General features: G+C 38.6%; 1 protein-coding gene across 6 annotated transcripts in view; it reads left to right on the top strand.

The window, feature by feature from the left end:
* KIF6 (kinesin family member 6) overlaps window positions 1-25309 on the top strand; it is a 371457-nt gene that overhangs the window by 91620 nt on the left and 254528 nt on the right. For 4 of the 6 annotated variants that reach the window (XM_070244518.1, XM_070244517.1, XM_070244519.1 and 1 more), the window contains one exon: window positions 15499-15628. In XM_070244518.1, coding sequence (XP_070100619.1) covers window positions 15499-15628 — 130 coding nt within the window. Of the gene's footprint in view, window positions 1-12485; window positions 13571-15498; window positions 15629-25309 lie in introns of those variants that run through there. The other 2 variants (XM_070244522.1, XM_070244520.1) reach the window with 1 other exon arrangement.

Below are 25309 nucleotides of genomic sequence, written 5' to 3'. Positions count from 1 at the left end.
GCTATACCTGGATTGGATTAAGGCTATGCACTGTTAATCTGGTTTCACACACTCTTGAACTGGAACAAGCTCTAACTCTGAAAAACTGGCTGGCTGGTTGACTGGTTTTGTTGTTGCAAACTGGAGTGTCCCAAACACTCTGAATACCATCCAAAAATAATAGGCAAAATGTCTGTTGACCTTGTAGTCATCCATTTGAGGGACAATGGCAGTATATACATTTGATCCCCTCCACATTTTTACACTTGGTTTACTCATGTAAAATCAAATTCAAGATCATTTTGATGTTGCACAACAACCATCAGCAACAAATTTCTTATCCCTGAGCAACATAGCTTCCCCCAAATCACCTGCTGGATGCTCATCTCACATGCACTCTGCCTTTTCTGTTTCTTTTTCTTTTACATTCTTGTGAGTTCCACCTCTCTGTTGTTGCAAAAACGTTTGCAAGTGGCCTACCTGTGGACTTTGTATATATGATGTCAGGGCACCAGACTAAAGTCAATTGCTTTTTGCAAAGTTGCTATAGTCATTTGGCAGTGAGTTGTGTGTGTGTGTGTGTGTGTGTGTGTGTGTGTGTGTGTATGTGAGAGAGAGAGAGAGGAAGATTGGCCCTGAGCTAACATCTCTTGCCAATCTTCCTCTTTTTGCTTGATGAAGATTGTTGCTGAGTGAACATCTGTGCCAGTCTTCCTCTATTTTATGTGGGATGCCACCACAGCATGGCTTGACAAGTGGTGTTAAGTCTGTGCCTGGGATCCAAACCTGCAAACCTGGGCTGCTGAAGCGGAGCATATGAATTTAACCACTATATCACTGGCTGGCCCAAGCAGTGAATTTTTAGATACAACACCCAAAGCATGATCTGTGAAAGAAAAAATAGATAAATTGAACTCCGTTAAATTTAAAACTTTTGCTCTCTGAAAGACACTGTCAAGAGAATAAAAAGACAAGCCAGACGCTAAGAGAAAATATTTACCAAACACACATCTGATAAAGGGCTTGTATCCAAAATATACAAAGAACTCTTAAAACTCAACAATAAGGAAACAAACAACCCAATTAAGAAATGAGCAAAAGATCTGAACAGATACCTCACCAAAGAAGATATACAGATGGCAAATAAACATATGAAAATATGCCCAACATCATCCGTCATTAGGGAATTGCTAATTAAAACAACAAGATACCACAACACATCTTTTAGAAAAGCTAAAATCCAAAAAACCTGCAATAACAAACGCTGGCAAGAATGTGGAGAAACAGGAACTCTCATTCATTGCTGGTGGGAATACAAAATGGTACAGCCACTTTGGAAGACAATTTTTAGTTTCTTACAAAACTAACCATAGTCTTATCATATGATTCAGCAATGACACTCCTAGGTATTTAACCAAATGAGTTGAAAATTTATGTCAGCACAAAAATCTGCCCATGAATGGATATAGCAGCTTTATTCATAATTGCCAAAAACTGGAAGCAACCAAGATGTCCCTCAATAGGCAGATAGAAAAACAAACTGTGGTGCATCCATGCAGTGGAATATTATTTAGTGATAAAAAGGAATGAGCTATTAAGCCAAGAAAAGACATGGAAGAACCTTAAATGCATATTGCTAAGTGTAAAAGCCTGTACAAAGAGGCTGCATACTGTATGGTTCCAATTTTACGGCATTCTGGAAGAGGCAGAACTATAGAGACAGTAAAAAGACCAGTGGTCCCAGTGGTTATAGAGGGGAGAGGTTGCAGGATGAATAGGTGAATAGCACAGAAGATTTGAGGGCAGTGAAACTATTCTATATGATACTGTAATAGTGGACACCTGACATTATGCATTGTCAAAACCCATAGAATTTACAACACAAAGAGTGAACCCTAGTGTAACCTATTTATTAACCTTTAGTTAATAAAACGGCAATAACAAAAAGGAATGAACTATTGATACATTTAATAACTTGAATGAATCTCCAGGGAATTATGCTGAGTGAAAAAAGCTGATCCCAAAAGGTTATATGCTATGTGATTTCATTTATGTAATATTCTTTTTTCCTCTGTTTTTATTGCAGTAACATTGGTTTATAACATTATATAAATTTCAGGTGTACACCATTATATTTCGACCTCTGTGTAGATTGCATCATGTTCAGCACCCACAGACTAATTACAATCCATCACCATACACATGTGCCTAATCACCCCTTTCACTCTCCTCCCTCCCCGCTTCCTCTCTGGTAACCACCAATCCAAACTCTTTCTCTGTGTTTATTTGTTGTTTTTGTCTTCTGTTTATGAGTGGAATCATACAGTATTTCACATTCTCCCTCTGACTTATTTTGATTAGCATAATACCCTCAAGGTCCATTCATGTTGTCACAAATGGCCAGATTTCATCATTTCTTATGGCTGAGTAGTATTCCATTACGTATATACACCACATCTTCTTTATCCATTCATCCCTTGATGGGCACCTAGGTTGCTTCCAAGTCTTGGCTATTGTGAATAAGGCTGCAGTGAACATAGGGGTGCATGTATCTTTACACATTCATGTTTTCATGTTCTTGGATAAACACCTGGGAATGGAATAGCTGGATTGTATGGCAGTTCTATTCTTAATTTTTTGAGGGTGTAATGTTCTTTAAATGGTAAAATTATAGACGACAGATTAGTGTTCGACAGGATTTAGGAGGGATGCGGGAATGGTTATTCAAGGCCAGTGAGGGATCCTTGTGGTGATGGACTTTTCTGTATCTTGACTGTGACTTTGGATACACAAAACTACCCAGCTGATTAAATTGAATAGAGCTAAATACACACACACACACACACACACACACACACACACACACGAGTACAAGCAAAACTGGGGTACCTGAATAAGATCAGTGGATTGTATCAATGCCGATGTCCTAATTGTGATATTTTAATACAGTTTTACAAGATATTATCATTGGGAAAATCTGGGTAATGGGTACTTGAGATTTCTCTGCATTATTTCTTACAGCTGCATGTGAATCTACAGTTATCACAAAATAAAAAGTTTAATTAAAAGTAATTGGCTGTATATTTATATATAGACATGTATATGTATTAAATCTATTCTGTATTTAGCAATTTAAATGAAAATAGAACTTCTATTTTTGAAAGCTTCTTATGTCATATGCTATAAAGGGAATATAGTTAGAATCTAAGTATGTCTTATGAAGGAAAACAGTATAACTGCTGGTCTTAACCATAGGGAAAATAGTCATCTTACTTTAGTGTAATTTTAGTGTTCCTAAATAGGGATGCATATTCCATTTAAGGTTCCAAAGATGGTCATGGTTATTACTGTTAAAAAAAAAAAGTCAGTAAACTCCAGCATCCAGTATTGAAATCTTGGCTGTGTTGTGTTTTTTAAATAATTTGTCACAAAGGAAAAAAAAGCTGACAGATTTTTACATTTAATTCGCCATATTTGTAATACCTACTTGGTATAAAACACTGCTAAGTGCTACAGGAGGGACAAAAGTTATTAATGCGCGGTGTCTGCCCTCAGGGCTTACAGTCTAGTCACATGGAACCCTTCACTTATTCAGCAGCCATTTATTGAGATCCAGCTCTGTTCCACACACTGTACCAGGCACTAATATAGTTTTTGCTTTCCTGGAACTCATAGTACAGTGGGTAAAACTAGTACAAAATAGCATAAGGCGGAATATGAAAAACATCATAAGAGAGGCGCAGAGAAGGACAAGGACTTAAAGGAGAAAGAAATCCCATCAGGTCAAGCAGTCAGGAAAAATTTCATAAAGAAGACGGCACATGAAATAGCCCTGGAGGGAAGGGGTAACAGTTGGGCTAGTGGAATGTGGCATTCATGTGGAAACAAAGTTAGGGAAGTTGAAAAGCATAGAGCTTGTTCTGTGACAGTTAATAGACCCATGTGACTGGAACCCAGTAAGGGAGTGGATGAGAACATCAAGACTGGAAAGGTAAGAATGCAAGGATTTGGCAGGCAAGGGTTTTATTCAAGGGTGTGATTGGAACTGCCTTTTAGGAAGACAAAGCAGTCAGTGGCGTGTAGGCTGGAATGAGACAGACAGGAGTCAAGAGAGACTCTGGAACATTGAGGGAAGTTATTAGGGTAATTTAGGTGGCAGTGGGGTAAACAGGAGGGACAAAACTGGAAGACACCATAATCCAGTGGCTTGAAATTTAACTATGTATAAGAATCACCTGGAACGGTTGTTAAAAATACAGATTCCTGGCCTCCATTTCCAGAAAATTCAAGTATGTTTGAATAAGCATTCCAGGTGATTCTAATGCATGCAGTCTGCCTTAATCCTTTCCCTCAGCCAGCTAGGGAAAGTTCTTTTCAGAGATGCCAGGAAGATCTCTCCAAAGAGGGAAATGGGCACCTATTGTGTGGTAATCCTTACGTTAGGGACTTTATGTACATTATCTCCTTTAAGGAAGTAGGTATCATGATCCATGTTGTATGGGTGACTAAACTGAGGTTCACATAGATTGTGTGGTATTTCCCCAAGATGCCATGTCTGCCAAAAGACAGATCAGGATATCAACCTCAGACCCTCAAACATCAGAGCTGAAGTCCTGGTGCTCTTGCCCCAGAGATCTGTGTTGTATCCTGGCATTCCATTTAAGCTCTGAGCAGGCTGTGGTTTTGGGGCTTCTTCAGGCGTCTGAAACCTCTTGGGTGAGCCAAAGCTTTGAGACCAGTTCAGCTCCGTCTGTTTGTGTGTCAGACACTCCGCAAGGCTCTGAGACCTCAAAGGGCTCTAGTCCAGGAGAACAGTCTCATAAATGGATCATTTCAGTCTTGCATGGTAAGTGATGAGATGCCTTGGGTTCTCTGGGGGCATAAGAGAGGACACTAATTTCAACCAGGGAGTTCATAAAATGCCTGAGAAAAACTCTGCTGCAATATGGTTTCCAACCTCAGCTGGGCCCTCAGCCTGCTAAGCAATATCTTCATGTGCCAGTGCTTTTTCTCCCATTCCTCACAATAGTTGTATCAAATGTCTGTCTCTTTGTCAAATACTACCTCCCCAATTCTCTTTGCAGCTAATTGTATTCTTACCTCAGAGAGAATATGGACGCAGTCAAACGTGAATTCCCTCAAGTTCCTGCTCCCCACCCCTCTTCCCACTCATCTACTTTCCTCTACTCTGAGCAAACTGTCCTTTTGAAAGCCAGTCCTTCCACTTATGCTCTGGACCCTCCTTGCATCTCTCCAAGCCTGCTTTGTTTGGCCTATACATTTTATGTTTAAAATTTTTGAAGTTAATGCCTTTAGATGAAGCATGCATCTTTCAGTTCTTATTCCTACCTATTGCATTACACTTCTCATTTGTGTTATTCTTCTGGCCCTACTGAGCATGTGAGGAGATTTCTGGGCCTATAAGGATAGGTGTCAAAGTGAGAACTAACCCCAGTCTTGTCTTTGACTGTTACAGTTACTGACGCAGCTGGGAGGCAACCTCTTGAGAAACTCGGAATGCTGTCCTACAGTATGATCTGAACAGGTGACCAGTGACTAGTGATGGTCAGTCACATTCTGTGTCCATCAAGAATTGGCCAGGGCGTATGTTCCTGGAGAAATGGAATGTTCCAATGACCATGGCAGAGGGTAGAGAGAGCCTTTCCAGCCTGAAAATGATACACTCCACCCAAAGCCTGTCCCCCTAGAATAATAACAAGAGGGAAGCTGGCTTCCTCTCCTCTGAATGGCCAATTGAAAGAGATCATTCTCAATGTCAGCAATGCCTTAGTCAGCTCCATTGCCGTATCGAAGTACCATAGTCTGGTGGCTTAAGCAACAGACATTGATGCCTCATAGTTCTGGAGACCAGGAAGTCCAAGATCAGGTTTTGGCAGACTTGCTTCCTGTTGAGAGCTCTCCTCCTGGTTTGCAGATGGCGACCTACTTGCTGTGTCCTCACAAAGTGTAGAGATATGGTCCTTCTTTCCCTTCCTCTTCTTATAATGACACTAATCCCATCATTGGGGCACCACCTTCATGACCTTCTCTAAATCAAATGACCTCCTTACAGGCCTCACCTCCAAATACTAACACTCTGGTGATTAGGGCATCAACATACGAATTTTGGGGGGGACACAAGCATTCAGTCCATAACAGAGGTGTTAGCTTTCAGCAACAACTGCCTAATACGCGATGTGTGGAAGGATGGGAGGAAACAACTGTAGTATTTTCACTCTTGCATCTGGAATGTTAAAATCTTATCTGTGACATATAGGGTTTTTAGTCACATGAGATTAATTAATGACGGGAGAAGCATTGTCACTTCAGTCTATTCCATTTTCCTCATGCTTTGTATATAAACAAATGCATATGATTTCTTTTCCTGAAATTAAGCGGTGAAATGCACTTTTTAAACTATGTGTGGGTATGGATTTGTTCTTCTTAACTTATTGTCCAGTTAATCTTCATAATTGCTTTGTGAATTATTTTATTTATTCTGGTACTACATCGCTTTTCACAATCTGTTCTAAATTTTGAGTGTATGAAGCAAACCATAGGATTACCTAAAAGAGTTTTGAATAATTTTGGCTTGCTTGGTCGCTATTCTGTGCTTTAGAAGAATGCACAGGGTTTGGCAACACAACTAACTGTTGAACCTCAACTAATAGAGAAAAACATCATGACCACCTTTTGAAAGTGTCAACATCATATATACCAAGCATTTACTATATTGCAAGAACCTCAATTAGCTATTTTGGGGGCATTATAGAGAATTTAAATTGCATTCTTACCTTCAATTAATTTACCATTTAGTTGGAAAATGTAACGTGCACATGAAACAACTCGAGAGACCTCAGCAAAACACAACTGCTCTCAACTGTCCAGCTAATAATGTATGTACATGCAAAAAAGGCTTACAAATGAGTTAGCGCTGCAGTAGTCTATGAAGGGAGCCCACATCAACCAGTAATTTCCTGTCATAGCCCATGCCAGTCCCTTCACATCAGTGTCTCTGTTCCCGTGACCCTCAATGATTTCCTAATTTTGCTGGCAGATGCTGGGACCAAAATTCCAACTGAGCCAAGAGCTGGCAGTGCTGCCAGGGTGGGAGCAATGCTGAGCCAGCCCAGAGAGAGGACATATTGAGAAGAGCCCTTAGGATGAACTCTAGGTGGGTGAGGGGAAGAGGTTCCATCAGATGGCTAGAGGATCATCTGGACCAGTTGGTAAGGGTCACAAATAGCATATTAATCTCTCTGCTCTGCAACTTCCAGAGCAGTTAGTCTCTCTACCTATTAGTCAATTATAATTGCCCTTGTGTTTTCAGATTGAGTTCTAGGGTAGTTGAAGACCTTTTACAAGCTGAAAGTTAGTTCTTGGGAGCCAGAGATCAGACTGATGCTATTCAGGCTGGCTGACCACCCATTATCGTTCAATACATAGCTAACTCAGTCTAAGAAGAAAGCCCATGAATAACCCAGATCTCTTTTACAATACCAAAATAAGGTAAACTATTCAGGAACCATTCGGGGACTTTGTGAAAATAGTAGAACATTGTTTGGTGAGAAATAGAAGACCTGCAGACAAGTGGAGAGCTGTTGGTCCGGTTCTGAGTGAGAAGTGTGAATACCTTGAAGAGGGCAGTTCTTGCCGTAGTAATGTAGAGGTTCAGTGAAATTCCAAGCAGATCTTAAAGACTTTAAAAAACATAGATATGATTCCAGAGTTTATCTGAAAAGATAAGCAATTGAGAAGAGAAAAGAAATGTTTGAAAAAATAGAGAAATGAGGGAGGACTAGTGACACCATCTATTCAAATTAGGCAAAAACTCTAATAATGAAATTGTCTTATACCACTTCAAAATTAGATGAAGAACAGAGAACAGATAAACTAGAATCAGATCTTATACCATGGTATTATTTAATGTAGATAGAGGGAAGAGTTATTCAGTGCAGGGTATTGAGTATTTTTGTTCGTGAATTAACTAACAGTTGCATGTACCAGCAACCCAGCTTACAGCAGCTTAACCAGATAGTCTGTCCCTTTCCCCGCACTGCCCTACACACACAGTAAGGATTCTGGAGATAGGTGGCTAAGGCTGCTGAGGAAGCTCAGGATGCCATCAGGGCTTCCTTCTATCCTTCTGCTCAGCCATTCTTAGCCGGTGGCTTCAGTCCTCATGCAGAATGGCTTCCCTACCTTCAGCATTACATCCACATTCCCGGAAGGAAAAAGGCAGGTGCTGGCTGAGGCTGCCCCTCTAACAGTCTTTTCAAGAAGCCCTATCCATTGGCTTTCACTTGCTTTTCACTGACTGGAATTATGTCATGTGGCCAGCCCCCAGTTGCAAGGGAGTCTGGGGAAGTCTAGTATTTTTAAATAATTCCCTGAACAAAATCAGAGCTTAAGAGTTAGGGAGAAAGGGAGGACAGATCCCATATAGGCAAATTGCACTGTGAGCCGCAATTAGTTATTCAGGGGAAAAATCCATGTAGATCCTCATTTCCTTCCCTGCACCTGTATCCTAAAATAGTAGAAAACATATTAGCATTAATACTAAAGGATATAATAACATGCATACATTTATAATTTTACTACAAATCTACAAAATATGCATAAGAAAATTGCTTTTAGGAAATATATCAACGTATTGTCATTATCCTTGTGATGGGACTGGTTTTTTTTTAATTCTTTGCACTTTTTAAGTTTTCAAACTTTTTCATGAGATAATAAACCTAATGTTAAAATGAAAAGAAATAAAGTAAATAAACTCAGAACTTGTAAAATGCAATAGCATAAACCTAGGTGTGTATAAAGCTATTTAACTGGCAGAGGAAATGCTATGGTTTTCTAATATTGCAAATCCATTGACTCTGGATCTATCCATTCCCAAAATTCCTCAAATGTGGAAAACTTGAGCACATATAATTTGTGACACTACAATTAAAAAGTCTAAATGAGAAAGCAAGTATTAGTGAAAATGGAATGAAAAATATTTTCTTTGAAAAAAACATTGGTAGCTCTGAAGAAGATAAATTTTAGTGTATAGCCGTACAATTACTGTATGGAATTAGGCCAAACAAGACGTTTCATTAAATGATGGATTATTTGTGAGCCTGGAGCCCCAGAAGGAATGTGATATGGCTGAATGTAATTGGAAATTAGCAAAGGGTACTAGTCTAAGAGGGAGGATAGTAAGTGTAGTTTTTGATGTTTAAAACAATTCACTTTTATGAAATCATGCAATTTTGTGATTGCCTGTAGCCAATAGCTAAGGGTATGATAAGCCAAGTCACATACACTAGATTTTGGAGCCATTTGTATGTTGGTGGTTGCAAAGTGATATTGTTTAGGGATGGGAAGAGTTTGGTTAGATTAATATAATACAGGAAGGCGATAGCTTCAAGTTATTAGCAATCTAAAATTTTATCATATTTGGCTATAATTCTTAAAAAAACAGAAATGAAAGAATGCTTCATATATATGCTAAATCTTAGGGAAATAATTAAATGACAGTAACCAATAAATAAATAAATATAACCATCTGTGAGAAAAACGTTGGTTCTCCTACACATTAATTGTACCTAGTATGGTTCTGTCTTTGCCTATCATGGATAATTCTCATTTTGTTTTTGCTTTTCCATAGCACTGGCCAACAGCTTCCAGTTCTCTGTCTTGAGTTCTTTTGGTGATGTTTGTTTTCATAGAACATGGAAGCATAAGCACAGTAAGAAGCAGAAGTCTCTCTCTCTCTTTTTTTCTTTTGCTGAGGAAGATTCACCCTAAGCTAACGTCCACTGCCAATCTTCCTCTTTTTGTATGTGAGCCACCACCACAGCATGGCCACTGACAGAGGAGTGGTGTAGGTTCATACCCAGAAACCAAACCTAGGCCACCAAAGCAGAGCATGCCAAACTTGACCACTAGGCCACTGGGGCTGGCCCAGAAGCCTCTTGAAAGTATGCAGACGTTTCCACATTGACACCAGGCATCCTTGAGTCTTAAGGGTACATCACGTTAAATGACTTAATGGCTTGTTCATTTCAATTTTGCTTCTTTTCAGACAGGGAATAAGTCGTCTACAGGTTGCCAGCCCCTCTGATATGGCAGACTTTTGGTGGTAGAATGACCTTAGGATGTTGGTTAAGTTCTTTGGGAAAGCAAATGGATCAGAGTTCAAGTCTAATAATACTACAATTTGACCACATAGGTAAATTAGAAATAATAATGATAATATTTAGGAGAGGATTTTTATCAATGGAAATGAATGAAATTAATATGGATAACAAAAGAATTCATCCCAACAATCATTCAGAATATTTTGCAGCTTTGAATTTGGACTTGTGCTTTTGCTGATAGAGTATTTCATTTATTGGTATATCATATATCTCTTTATAAAAAATTAAAACCTAGTGTTTTTTTTAAGACAATTTTTTTTATAGCCATTTTAGGTTCACAACAAAATTGAGAAGAAGATACAGTTGTCTTTTCTTGTAATATCTTTGTCTGGTTTTGGTATTAGAGTAGTGCTGGCCTCATCAAATATTTGGAAGTATCCCTTTTGCTTCCATCCTCTGAAAGAGATTGTAGAGAACTGGTATAATTTCTTCCTTAAATATTTGCTAGAGAACCTGGTGTTTTTAGTAGGTTAAATTAAATAACTTGGTTTCTAAAATGTCATATGATTGGCTATATTCTTTATTATCAGTAAGCAGATATAATGTTAGATAAAACTAGAAAGAAAAGATATATTTTTTAAGCTACTAGAGTTTTCAGAATATCTCAGTAGTGGTTAAATAGAAAAAACATTGATCACTTTTAGACCATTCTGTCTAGCTTAAGACCAACACAAAAATGTACTGCAAGTTCATAAAACTTTCTCAAGTGATATGTTTCAACTATCCATATTTTATAACAGAGAAAATCTTTTAGGTTTTTAATCACTCTGAAGAAAATTCACCGTTGAAATTGTTTACATGCAGGAAAGAGAGCTCCCCTTACATCCTTTACTTTAAAATTTACGTCTTTCCTTTTCCATAAATCTTCACCATAGACAGCTCTGAGAATGTGTGTTGGGGTGAGAAGGAAAAAAGGAGGTTGAAAACCACTGAACCAGAGAATATTCTCTTTATTGAAATGAATAGTGGGACTGTGTTTACAACATGGGAAACACATCCGGTTATTTAGAAGAGTCTGGTGGACCCCCTGCCGTTTTCATGAGCTCTGCCTGCCATTGATATTGCTCTAAGTCAAGGTAACTGGACAGGGCTGCCTCCAGTCTGTATGGCACCTTCCTGTGAATTATTAAAAGGCACCCCTGCCATCTGTTGGAAAATTGTTGTAATATGCTGCTTTTGTTAGAAGATACTTTCTTGCCCTCTGATAGACATTTGTCCTAATAAATATGCCATTTCATCATGTGAATTGCACCCGCTTGGACATGGTGCTGTTGTGCAGTGCATGGCCTGCACAATCACATGGGGCATTTGCAAGTAGGAAAAAAATAGAAATCACCATAGCAACACTTGTCTATAACATAAAAATGAGAAATCAGATTCATTGCAGTAACTCCTGGAAAGTTCCTGTTCAGCAAGTTGGTGGTGTTGGAATAATGGGGAGGTAGGGTGTGGGGTGGGGAGGGTTCTTTCATTGATGGCTTCCATTCTTGAGAACAAGGGCTTGGCTATTGCTCTTTATATGTCTTCCAGTCAGTTAGAAAGAGCCTACAAATTCCAACAACTTAGCCAAATGGAAAAGATTCTCTGTTTACAGAGAAAACACAAAGCTTGCTTCTTCCCCATCATTAAGCAGGCCGAGTATACTTAGCAGAACTTTTCCACTTAGGTGTCCAAGTTAAGGCTATCAGTGACTTTTTACTTGAAATCTAAACGTTTTAGAAACATTTTGTCGGGAAAACTAGTCACAGGCCCTTTCAAAAAGAATCAAATAAATAGTTTGGGGGGTTTCCATCTTGGAATTAGGATGTTTATTTAAGAAACTCTAATAAAGCCCTCTTTCAAGCCCATGAAAATTGTAGTCAGAATTGAGTGGCGGACTAAGGATTCAGGAAATAGCTATTGATTTGTGAGAGAGAGAGGGAACAAAAGTGCCAGAGAAGGAAGCAACTTGCTGAGAAACTTTTGCTAATGGTTCTTATTTCCTGCAACTTTGAAAAAGCATTCCACCACCAGTGGAGTTTAAAACATTCTCGTTTCCAGATTAGCCCACCTAGGCAAGGGGTGGTACCCACGGTATGGCTCAGGCTGGGCTTCTCGGGGCAAAGGCATGAGAGTGGGTGGGGCTGACACATTGACTGCAAAGCTTAGTGCAAAAGGAATTTTCAGTGAAAGCAGGCAGGACAATAAGGGAAAGTCCAAAGCCTCCTGCCCAAGGGATTGGGCAGAAACCAGGAAAGAATCTGAGGAGAAGAACTGGCAAGGGAGATCCTGATTGGAGAGAGACAGTTGCACCACAGAAGATTCCAGAAGGTTGCCAGGGATGGAACCTTTTATAGGCTGCCCACACAGGAGCCCTAAGCAGGAAGAGAGCCATGCAAGAAGCCAAACTAATTTGGATACCAAACGGCCTTTTTATTTGCTTTTCAAAACCTCCACGGGCAAGAAATCAGAAAATAGTGAGGGAAACATAACATCAGAAACAGTCGTGGTGATGGGTTACAAAAGACAGCTGAAAGTTCTATACCGAAAAACTGGGGGGATGCAAATTGTATTTTGATCAAAGTGACAAAGCCGGACAAGCACCTGGAAGTACATATAGAAGTATAATAGTTCTGAAGTAGCCACATGGAGATCAAAAGCTCTGGATGATTTAGAGGAAAAAAGTAGCTTAGCCAAATGCCACTGATGACATTTCACACTTTCTCCCTTATGCTTCTAATTATTCTATGTAAATATAATCCTAAATCAGTGACTCATTTTTGTCAGCTAATAATGAACACTCTTAGAATTCCATACTTGCTTGTTTTCTGCGTTTGTTATTTCAGTGAAGTAACGGTGAAACATATATGTATGCTGTCTCCTTACCATCACTTAGAGTTTTTGAGTCAGTAATGATATAAACGCTATGGATATTTAGGTAGATTTATAATCCCCAGTTGAGCTTTAGTTATGCTTGTGGTTAATGGGTGGCTTAGTTTACCCATCAGCTGCCTGGGCAGGGAGGTAGAAAAGAAACTTCCCATGAAGGACGGGCTTTTTAAAATTCACAGTGACCTTGCCTATTGGTAGATGTGGCTCAAGAGTGAATTCAGCTTCAACCAAGATGATGCGTAACTTTCATGGGGTGAAGCTGGGTGGAAAGTAAAGATAAAGAAATCAGAAACCTCTTCCCCTAATGTCTACCTGTAAGGTTATTAAACATGAAGTCAATGGCTCTCAACCTGCGCTACACACCAGTATCTCCTGGAGCTGAAACAAATTCTGATACAAGACCACGCCCAAGAACAATCAAATCAGAATCTCCTAGGATGGGGCCAGGCACCAGCAACTTGTTTTGTAAGTTCCACAGGTTGTTCCTGTGTGCAGCCAAGGAGAGAGCAATTGGACTAAATGAAATGACACAGATCCTGGTACGTTTGGTGCCCAATGAGCATGAGCACCCTCCTCTTCCAGTCATTTCCTGCTACCCCACCCCTCCCTTTCTGAACTCACACAGGATGTGTGTATCTGACTTGGTCTTGCGACACGTATCACAGGTGACTGCCTCACAGTTGGAGAATTTGCTTCTATCTTCACATTGAAAATGACAGAACTCTCTTCTCACTTTTAATGTACCGTCTCATCACTTATTTCACGCGTTTATCTTCCTTCCAATATTATTTAACTTCTTTCACCTTTAAGCCCCAGAATCTGTGGATTTAGGAAGGGTTCTGACTTCCATGTCCCTAGGGATTGAATGTAGTCAAACCTCTTCGAGCACTTGAGAAGGATCAGGGTAGAAATAAAGTTTAAGGCATAAAAGGGGTTCCTAAAAATAGAACACAATTCATCAATTTCAGTTAAAAATGCCTTCATACTTTCCAAGCATTTTTGAACTCTTAAGCATTTTTAATAAGCTCACTTATGAGTCTTGTTGAAAATAAATAAAATACACTTGTTTTCATTAAGGGAAGAGATCTTTTTCCATCTTAGTATTGTTGAAAAAGACAAAAAGGAGTCCAAAACTTGGCAAAGGAGTACATTATTAGTGACATATTGGTCACAGATGTGCTGGTAGAGCTACATTTTCTTCCTGCAATTAGTATTTTAAGTGCCCACAAATTACATGTGAAAGTCCAGATAATCTCCTTACAAAAGGGAAAGATGAAAAAATTATGGTATTTGCAAAGTCTTCATTTTGAATATATTCTAAATGTGTTTTTGTAAATAGGCAAGTGACCCATGTCCATTTGCTAGTTATGGTTTCAAAGGAGTAGTGCTGGATGATTCCCACCTTTGCTTTTTATCGTCAGCTCCAAATGTTTTAAGGAAGTGCAGACACCTGGAGATACTCTTTGGCAATACTTGTGAATTATAAGATTCCTTTCCCTTCACAATTCTTAAGAAAGTCAGGAAGGCAAAACTCAAGAGGCAGAAGGGTATTCTCTCTAGTAACTTTATATTGCTCGAATCTGTAGGCCTTTGAAGCAGAGTAGGAGGAGTTTGGCCAAATTGTGTTCAGTTACAGAAAGTCCTAAAAGGACTTAAAGGAGAATATTGACAAGCCAACTCTGGAAACAGGGTTAGGACTGACCTCGCAGGAAATGGTGTTGCCACCAGGATGCCCATTAAGGCAGATGTAATAGGTGAATGTAATTCAGACCAAAGGCTCTTATTGTAAGGATGTAATGGGAGGAAACAGTATGTTGTAAAAGAAAAAGGATCAAGAAACACATGTGATGGACATAAAAATAATAATGACAAACTAAAACTTTATTATAAGACTTCTTGAGAATTTTTTTACTCACCTTGATATTGAAAACTAGACAAGGGAATAACTCCTCAAGGGACGACAGATGCCTCAGTTTTCATCGTGTTTAAATTGATGAGCTAACCAGTTTGAAATGTCATATAAATTGAAAGCGATGTGAAATTGAACAAAAGGGAAAAAGCAGAAGGAGAAGAATTAGTGTACTATCTATATAGAGGCTGAATTATGACACAGAAAAAAACAATATGACCAAGTTTCCTGATATATAAGGAGAAGACTATTTGCATTTTTAATTCAGTACAAATATGCATTTCAAGACGGTTTAGTGATCTGATGATTACAAAGACAGATGGCTTTAAATCAGGAGCTCGTAATATACCTTTTGGCCCCAAAGCCATCGGGTAGGACTGTCAAGGGAATGTCAGTGTTTGATGCTAATCCAGCTCTGTCTGGCGCCTTGTGTAATATTTGATTTTACAAGTTCAAGACTTGATACTATACAGCTTTTGAAAAATAAACCTATAATAAAGACTTCAAGTTCTTTTCATTCTCAAAGTACCTTGTTTTTGTTGCTTCCCATTTCCCTAGGAAAGTGACAATATTGGAGGACCCCGATCAGAACATTCACCTGAAAAACCTGTCTCTTCATCAGGCAACCACAGAGGAAGAAGCTCTGAATCTGCTCTTCTTAGGAGACACCAACAGAATGATTGCAGAGGTAAGCAATGTCTCTGCAAGCTGTTTCTCCACACTGTAAGATATAATCGAATTTTAAGGGCAACAATGACCTTAAAAATAATCTTCTCCACACTTCACGTTACAGATAAGGAAAGCTAGATGCAGAGAAGTGGGGAGACGTTCCCAGGGTCATCTAGCTAGTTGAGGAGCAGAGACTGAAACCTAGATTCCTTTAATTTTTATATTTTTCAATTTTATACAAATTGGTTCGCAGCTAGTCAATGACAGCTCACCAAACATCTTTATTATGTGAATTTCTGCGTAATTTTTGAAATTTAAAAATACACAGTTCCTTCTTCCTAACTCAAATCCGTCTATTGGCATATGTTTACATATCCATATATTTTCACATATTTAGTGAATTAATATTTAGAAAGCATTTAGAACAATGCATGGAACATGTGAAGTGCTCTGTGCGTTTGCAGCTATTTTTGGCAGATCTGGGAACACTGCCATGCGTAGTATAAGTATGTCTCAGCGCAATATTTGGGATATACCTATACTGAAAACTACTTGTTGTCAACCTGACCTTCAAACCTAACTGAGGGCCTGTGTTTCACCTGGGACTATAGGCAGGAGCCAGGATTGACCCAGCTTGGTCAGGGACCCTAACCTCAGCCGGTTACTGATTAGAGATGGAGGGTCGCAAAGCTCTCCTCCCCAAGGACACCGCAGTGAAAGGAATGGAGTAGTGGTGGTGGTGTGGGAACAGTTCCCCAAATGAACAGATTGCTGTTATCGCTGGTGCTTTCCTTCTTAAACCATGCTCCCAGGGTTCTGTGTTTTATCGTGTGTCTGACAACAAGTAGCAAGTGAGGATAGTAAACTGGGCAGATTAGTAGTCTAAGAAAGTCTCATCGTGCCATTTTTTCTGCCCCTTTTCCACCCTCTGGAATGCATGGCCTTAGATATAAGATGGAGAAATTGAAGCCAAGTTCAGATAGTGAAAGCATGGCATTGATGCCTGTTATTGTCTTGGGCCCTTAGTTTTTTTGTTGGTTTTCTTTTCTTTTTTGTGTGTGAAGAAGATTGGCCCTGAGCTAACATCTGTTTTCAGTCCTCCTCTTCTTGCTTGAAGAAGATTGTCACTGGGTTAACATCTGTGCCAATCTTCCTCTATTTTGTGTGGGATGCAGCCACAGCGTGGCCTGATGAGCAATGCTAGGTCCATGCCTGGGATCCGACCCTGCGAATCCCAGGCAACCAAAGTGGAGTATGCGAACTTAATATGCCTTCGGGCCAGCCCTGTTGTTGTTTTTTGCTAGTTCTGCATTAATACTTTTCAATAGACTAACTTAAATAGGTTGAACTTATGTACCACATAAGCCATATTATATGTCCCATATATACTATGGATTTAAGGACCATCAAATTATTATTTTCATTTAAAGAAAGTTTTACATAGGTTTTAATTTCAGAATATCTTGTTTTGCTTTACAATGTTTTGTGTTTGTGTTTTGCTTCAACATTTTGCCAATGTGGTCATCTGTGATGCTCTTATTTGTCGCAATAATTAAAGGTTAAGGAGTAATGGCAGATTAAGGATCGGGGAGTATAATGATGAAGGATCAGCATGCCCCACTAAAAACCCTCCTCCTTCATATACAGCTTAATAAACAGAAAACCAAGAGATACAGAATATAGATGGGTCCTGCCCACCATTGGACTATGAAAAAGAGAAAAGGTGGATCCATAAATGCCATTGGAAACAAGTGGAGAACCCCGTCCCTGCCTCAGTGCCATCCTTCCTCCAGAGGGGACTCGTGCCCAGAATAGTCTAGGCCTTGTCCTCACAATCACATCCCCTCATCTTGAATGGAGTGTGGAGGGCTCCTGGCCCTGGTTCACCATCGCCTCTGTTAGCTTAAAAGCTTGGCCATTTGGTATTTCAAAGTTATGCATTAACTTTAGCTGACTGTATCTTTTCAGACTATTGTTTTGTGAAGTTTTGAGGACCTTAAACTCCCTTTGTGCAAGCTTATCTGTCATGTTCTACCACCTTACAAAATTCCAACAGTCTTTTCCTGTTAGTTACTGATGAGTATCTAATAATAGTATCATAAATAGCTGAAACCTGAAGTCCAATTCTGATAATGCTGGTTGTGCATTATTTTTTAACTTGTTCATTTTTTCCTGTGTGACTGATTTCTTTTAAACCAAATCTACTAGATTCTGTGTATTTCTGTGCTTGCTTTCATTTTTCCTTTGGTCATAATAGCTACCGTGTTATCTCAAGAAGCTGCTCAATAGCCTTGGCACTGTTCTAGATGCTTTATGTATGTAGATGTTATTTCTGATTCTTGTTTCATAGATGGAAACTGAGGCACAAAGAGTGAGACTACTTGTCCCAGGTCACCCAACTGTTAGGTGGCAGGGCCAGGGTTTAACTCCAAGTCAGACTGATTCAGGGCTTATGCTCTTTCCTTGTACCACCTTTCAGGAGTACAATAATCAAATTGACATGGGTCAAATTTTTCAAGCGAGGATACATTTCTGAATTATTTAAAAAGTACGCCAAGTATTTAGCACTTCAGTTTATCTCTTGAATTCATTGAAAGCAAATACATGAAAATATAAGTGAAAAATAACTGTCAATCCCTGAAAATACTTTATTATTCAGAGTCTCTGAAAAAGCCTGTTTTAGATTACAGTCCCACTGTCAGAATGTAATTTGTCAGCACAGAATGAGCTTACCAGGATAAAAAGAACACACTAACCATTTTTTTAAAAAAAGACGAGGTTCCCAATTTCCCATTTACACAGGGAAATCCAGAAGTCGCCATGGTAACCAGAAAATATTTGCAAAACAAAGTCTGAATATGTGGGACACAAAGTGGAGTGCTCTTTCCTTTCATGTGCTCTCCCCATAGCCAGCATTTTAAGGAAAAGTTATTAAGAGTAGCTTCATCCTCTTCTTATTTATTCAGAACTCTTAAATAATTTCTGTAATCCTACCAGTGTTTTGAATAAAACCTGATTATGTCCTTAGGGCAAGTTTTTTAAAAAGATGAACTCCTGTGCCAAAGAGACTAAATATTGTCAAAGCTGAACTGTATGTGACCCAGTCTCAAGGCCCACCAGTAGCAAGTGTGACTTCATACTTTTTTGTCTTATCATTGAAATGTTTCTATCAATTAATCAAATCTAATTGAACAAGACATTCTGCATTTGGTTGTCAAGCCCTGCACAGTCCCATTGCTGGGACCACTTGCAAAGCCCCGCCCATGTTCTAGAGCACTCTATCCCCCAGTGTGCTCTGAGTATGACTTGCATTAGAATACCCTGTGGCAGTCTAAAGACACAGTTTCTCTGATCCCGTTTTGGATCCATGGACTCAGAATCTCTGCAGTGGAGCCCTGGAATATGCATTTTAGCATTTTTAAAGTGCTCAGGCTAAACTTGGAGCAGTTTGGGTTTTACTATTAAGATGCTGGTTGAAACCCACTCCCAGAGAAGTACTCTGGGGGAGGAAGACAATTCCTCTACCCTCTAGGTCCTCCTGGCTGGTCTAAGAAGTAAATTGACATGAGACAGAATAACAGGAGAAAATCAAATAAAGTTTGATAACATGTATACATGGGAGAAACCCAGGAAAACTGAGAAACTGGCCAGAACAGCCAAAGCCACCACCTTAAATACCATCTTCAGCTAAAGACAAAGGAGGATGTTGGTAGGTAGTGGTTTGGAACTTCCAAGGGGAGGAAGTCAATTTACGTGGAGACGGAAATGCAAATATTTCTTAAACAAGTGTTTGTGGGCCCTCTATAGACAATGTGACCTGAGAGGCACATTTTATATTACAGTACAATTCTCTTATGGTGATAGCTCCTTCCTGGGACAGGCCTTCTATCTTAAATTCTTTTAGGCAGTTAGGGAGAGGGTCAGAGTTTCTTTCAGAGTCTTTTGTTCTTAAAAAATAATCAAGGCAAAGAGACACACTTTGGGGGGGCCAATTCTGATCCCCCGCAGTACTGTACCTTTTCAAACACCACAAAATTTGAAAGTTCTGCCAATTTGGGGGACAAAAAAAATCTTAATTTAATTTGCATTTTCATTATATGCATTTTTATATAAATTTGCATTTCCGTTTTTGTTTATGTCTTCTATTTGTTTTTCTCTTGAGGTGTTAGGGTAGGTCTAATTCATTTGTTGGCTCCGTGAGGACTGGAACTCTGTCTCGTTCACATCTACCACACCTCAAAACAGACTTGATATATAGTAGGTGCTCAGTAAATAATTATTGAATGAAAGAGCATGACAGATAATAGCTTTTTGCCTTTGTCGTATATTTAGCAAATATGTTCCCAATTTTATAAATTTTCTTTTAGTTTTCATTTCCTTTTTTTTTTTTTTAATATAGTCAAGTCAGTCTTTTTATTTCATGGTTTCTTCTTTGGATGCCATGCTTAGAAATGCAATTGCTAATGATGAATAATGCTGCTTATTAGAAAGTGTTTTGTTATTTTGAATTGAAATTTGATGCCTGGTCGAGTCCACCCCATTGTTCCCATTTGTCCTGGGATGGTCATCATCAGGTTGGAGTGGATCTTATCAGAGATTTCTGGAGCATGAGAGTTTTACCTGAATCTTGAAAAAAGCTGTCCTGAATTAACAAAATTTCATTTGAATCCTCCCTCTAGAAGTAGCCTCCCTTGATAAAAGTGTCATTTAAATATTCATTTTACGGAGTCGTAATGTTGCTCAAAGTGAATCATTAAACTAACATGGGCCTCTTTTACGAGCCAATTTGGAGAAGAGAATAGCATCCAGAATTCTTTCTACCATGACTTCACAGGAGTGCCTGTTATGAATTAAATTGAGTCCCCTTACCCCACTCCTAAGTTGAAGTCCTAACCTCTAGTACCTCAGAGTTTGACCTTATTGAGAGGTAGGGTCTTTACAGAGGTAATCAAGTTAAAATGAGGTCATTAGGTGGGCCCTAATCCAATATGTCTGGTGTCCTTATAAAATGGGAAAATTTGGAGACAGACACATATACAAGGAAAATACCATGTGAACATGAAAACAGTCCTCTAAGGCAAGGAGAGAGCCATGGAACAGACTCTTTTCTCACAGCCCTCAAAAGGGAGAAGCAACCCTGCAACATCTCCATTTTGAACGTCTACCTTCAGAATTGTGAGATAACAAGTTTCTGTTGTTAAGCCACCCAGTTTGCTGTACTTCGTTACAGCAGCCCTAGCAAGCTAATACAGTGTCCAAATGACCTAGGATTTAATTTCTTACAGGAAATTCTTATAATGTGTAGCTCTTGACCTTGATGCATTCAGGAGCAATAATATGCTATATCTAGTATACAACATTTCCTATGAAACTGCTTGAAGGGGATGTTTGGTGAGAATAGAACCCTCTTTTCCAACATTGGTAAAGTCTAGGGTTCTATTGGTAGGTGGCTTGCTTTCTTCCCACCTGGCTTCCTTTCCCCAGTGAACCGTCAGGTGAGTTCCTCCAGTCAGTGTTGATGTCCACTCTGGCTTCTTGACCATCACTACACATTCCTGCCAGATAGTGGTGAAGAGCATGCGCTTTGAAGATGACCTCCTGTTCTACTCCTGGCTCCATCCCTTGCCAGGTGTATGTCCTTGGGCAAGTCACTTAACGAGTCTCAACTGCACTTTCTGACCTGTAAAACGGGCATAATAATACCTACCTTCTAGGGCTGTAGTTTAATTAGATTAAGTGACAATTGGAAAGACCTTACAGTTCCCAGCTGGCAACTGTTTTAAAGACAACACTGTTGTCCTGTTCAACTCTATTCTCTCAGCAGCTGGCAACCGGTTGATCAGTCATTAGTTGTTTTGTCATTAGTTGCTTTGTTGAATTGATGGGGAGAGAAAAAACTAGTGATTTCGGGAGATAAGACCTACAATCTCAGCTCCAGAACCAAAAGTGAGTTTATTGTGCCCTGTGCCTGTGGTGAGTACAGAGTACATCACAGATTACTTTGACAGTTTTTAATTTAGCTTGTGATTCTCCAGACCTTTTGGAAGAGGTTACTTTCCATTAGCCTACCAACAGTGTTTATGGGATTTATAAATTATTTTCCCAGGAGCTGTTAGAGGTCTTTCTACCTAATTCTTTGCTTGAAATAAAAAAATACTAGGTTCATCTGAGTTGTGCTAATGTGTTTTCTAAGCTCTCAGACTTTGCACGTTATCAAAATTTTGGAGTGAGTTGTGTAACCTTGTAGAAGTTCAAAGACTATAGGGAGACAGGGTATGAGTGGTGCTAGTAGGTTGATGCCAGTTATTGGAACAGCTGTCATTGGACGTGTTGTCTTACAACATGAAGACAGCACAGGAAAGAAGGAACAGCTTTCCTGTATGGTTGTGTTTGTTAACAACACTCTAAGCCTCGATCTCCTTGTGTGTTGTGTGTGGCAAACAAGAGGATCTGGGTTGTGATTAGTGTTACAGAAGCATTCCACCAGACCATTAGATGGACGCTGACTGACACATCCTCACAGATTTTTATTTGAAAGATACATTAGTTGTATATAATTAGCAAGTTTATTACAAGATTTTTGAGCCTGGGAAGAGCAAAATACACAGCAGGCAAAGTACGTCTTAGACCTACTCTTAAAATGGTAAGATTCTTTTATTATTAGGCCCCATAGGCAGCTAGAAACCTTAGCAAAAGATATGGTAACAATTCTAACCTCTTCTCTTATCTACTGTATATATGTTACTAGGTATAGAAGGAAGGAAACAAACTTTGAGCACTTACTATATGCCAGGCATTTCTCACTCCTTCTTATATTTTTTATATGAGATATATGAGAAATATACAGTTTTTTTAAAATAGTGATTTTGTCTTATAACATAGTTTGCATTCTGCTCCCACCTCGCCTAATTAGTGGTATTGCATGAACCATGAGTTTTGAGTCTAAAACATTTATTAAAATAAATGAAGTGGTATAATGCAGCCATTATTAGAATGTTAAAATGTACATACTCCTTATACATAATTAGAGAAACACAATCTTTTTGGCTGTAAAAATTTAGCTCCAGGGTTTCTTCTGATCTTTAAAATTCTCACTTCTGATTAAACATAGCAGAAGAAACTAATTTTTACTCTACTCCCTGTTATTGAAATTCACCAACGACAGCAACAAAAAATGAAAAATAGAGGGGAAAAACACCATCTTCAATTAAATAAAGAAATAGTCATAACCTCAAACCATGAGAAAATGTGCCAAATATTATGAAATTTGAATTATGGTGAGGGAGGGTGCTGATAGCCAATACATATATCCTCCAACCTCAGGCAGGGTATGGTTTCCCCTTAAACAAGGGGTCACAATTCTCAAAAGCAAATCCAATGATCTTTTGGTTAGGGTGATGAGATCTAAGAACATAGGCAAGAATGGGGGGGAGGGAATATTATGCAGATATTCATTTTACACTGTAGAAGGCAAGTCCAAAGAAGAAACCTTAAAGACAGGCCACTTTTATGGTCAGTGGTCTGGGCTCATTGCCAAGAAAGATGGCCTTTGGTGAGTGAGGTTCAGGGAGTTTGTGATTTAAGGGGTTTTACCATCCCAGACCTCTTAGTGTAAGAAATTGAGGAAAGTGTATGCTCTTCAGGCTAAGGACAAAACAGATTCAGAATAAAGGTATTCAGGGCACAAACTTAATTTGAATATTTCCTCACCCATCCCCAAGACTACTCTTTAGGAAAAAGATAGACATGTTCAAAGATAAGATTATCAGGAAGAGAACAGCTGAAGACCTATCCATAGACGTGAACTAGGGGGCTAAGGAATGTGCATTTGAAGCCGATTCCATCAGGTAATAGAGGGAGTATTCTTCATAAGCTTAAGTATATTACTTAAATGCAATTTTTGTTTTAAAAAAGTAGCTCAAAAGTATAAGAGTCTCAAAGAAAAGATTACAAGAAAAGAGAAGATAAAAGCAAACTTGAAGTACTCAGAAAAGAAAGAGAAAAAGAAAGGCATTACAGAGATGATAGTACCGTTAGAAGCAAAGAAGAAGGAAGAAGAGGAAGAGGAAGAACTGTGGCTGAGAAATGACTAAGGATATAAAAGCCCTGAAAGAAAGTTACACCTAGAAAGAGAGACAACGGAGATCCCAATTATAAATAACTAGAAATCTCGAAAAGAAAAGAGCAAAGTCAACAGAAAAAACATGGCTAGAGAGAAAGAGAGAGAAAAAAGATGCCTGAAATTTGGAATTACTTGAATCTACAGATGAAAAGGACATGCTGTGTCCAAGAAAAAATTGAAAGAGCTCAACTCCAAGATAAAATCTGTTGAAGTTCATAATTTCCAAAGCCAAAGAAAAAGCCTTATGGACATCCTGTCAGAAAATGCAAGCCAACTATGAGTGAAAATAAAATACATTTTTCTCAGACTTTTCCATAGGAACATTCAGTGCCAGGAGACAGTGGAACAAGATCTGAAGCAAGAATACTGTGTTCCAATAATTTTATACCCAGACGAATTGTCAAATTGTCCTTAAAAAATGAAATCATCAGACAAATATTTTTAAGCATGTGTGAATTCGGGGGGGATGTGAACCCAGGGATTCTTTTTAATCATTGCTTGATAAGAAAGTCTAACCAACAGGTAAATCAAAATAAAGAACTCAGGAACTAAGAAGCATTACAAAACGACTGATGAGAAACACTGAATTTATTTACATGTAGACATAAGATTAAACAACTTTGTTAACTAAACATTATAAACTTCAAAAATATAAAAGTAATAATAGATATAACAAAAATTTGGACTTAGGACAGAGAGGCGGTTGTGGTGTTCTAAGCAAGCTAACTTTCTTATATTTCAAAGCAAGAAATGAATAGATAGATACTGTCTAAATGTCAACCATATAGTTAAAAAAACATAATGACCCAAATCCCTTACTGTTTTCCATGAATTTTTCTTAATTCTAAAGAGATGCTTTTAGAAAAAAGATGTGCATCTCTTACCAAGAAAAAATATTTATCTGAAGCTCACCAATGCCTTCAGTTTTGTTTCTTTTTTCTTTTATTAAATTTAAGTAAAATTTAACTTAATTTTTAATTAACAATATTATGTATGGTATGCTTTTGTTTTGGTAAAAGTACTACTTCTGTTCTTCTATTTGTATATATGTATGAACAAATATCTAAAAAAAAATTTATCAAACATTAACATTGTTGTTTTTGATTGGGAGATCTTCACTTTCATCTTTGCTACTTTTTGTGTTGTTTGGATTTTAAAAATAATGAGTGTGGTAGGGATTACCAGTACTCACCAAAACTTCTGGTTTATTCCTTCTGACACATGCTTCCTTGAAGTTGAGAGTTCATGTGACTTGCTCCAGTCAATGAAATCTGAGTGAAAGTGACGTATTACTTTTGTGTTGAAGCCTTTAAGAACTAATATGAAATTCTCCTTAATCTCCTCCTCTTTTGTGTTAAACTCTGAAGCTTTATGTTGAGATGGTAGCCTTTCATGATGGCGGCACCTGCACCAGTCTTGCTGGTGTCAAGTGTATAGAGCAGAGCCATCATTAAATCATACTGGACAAATAATGTCAGCAAGAAAGAAACCTTTGTGATTTTAAGCGTCTGAGACTATGGTGTTGTTTGTTAATTTGCTACCACAGTATAACTTGGTCTGTCTTGATGAATATGTGTC

Source organism: Equus caballus, chromosome 20 (assembly GCF_041296265.1).
Source record: "Equus caballus isolate H_3958 breed thoroughbred chromosome 20, TB-T2T, whole genome shotgun sequence".
NCBI lineage: Eukaryota > Metazoa > Chordata > Mammalia > Perissodactyla > Equidae > Equus > Equus caballus.
The sequence above is the reverse complement of the archived record's forward strand: the minus strand, read 5'-3'. Positions and strand labels throughout refer to the sequence as shown.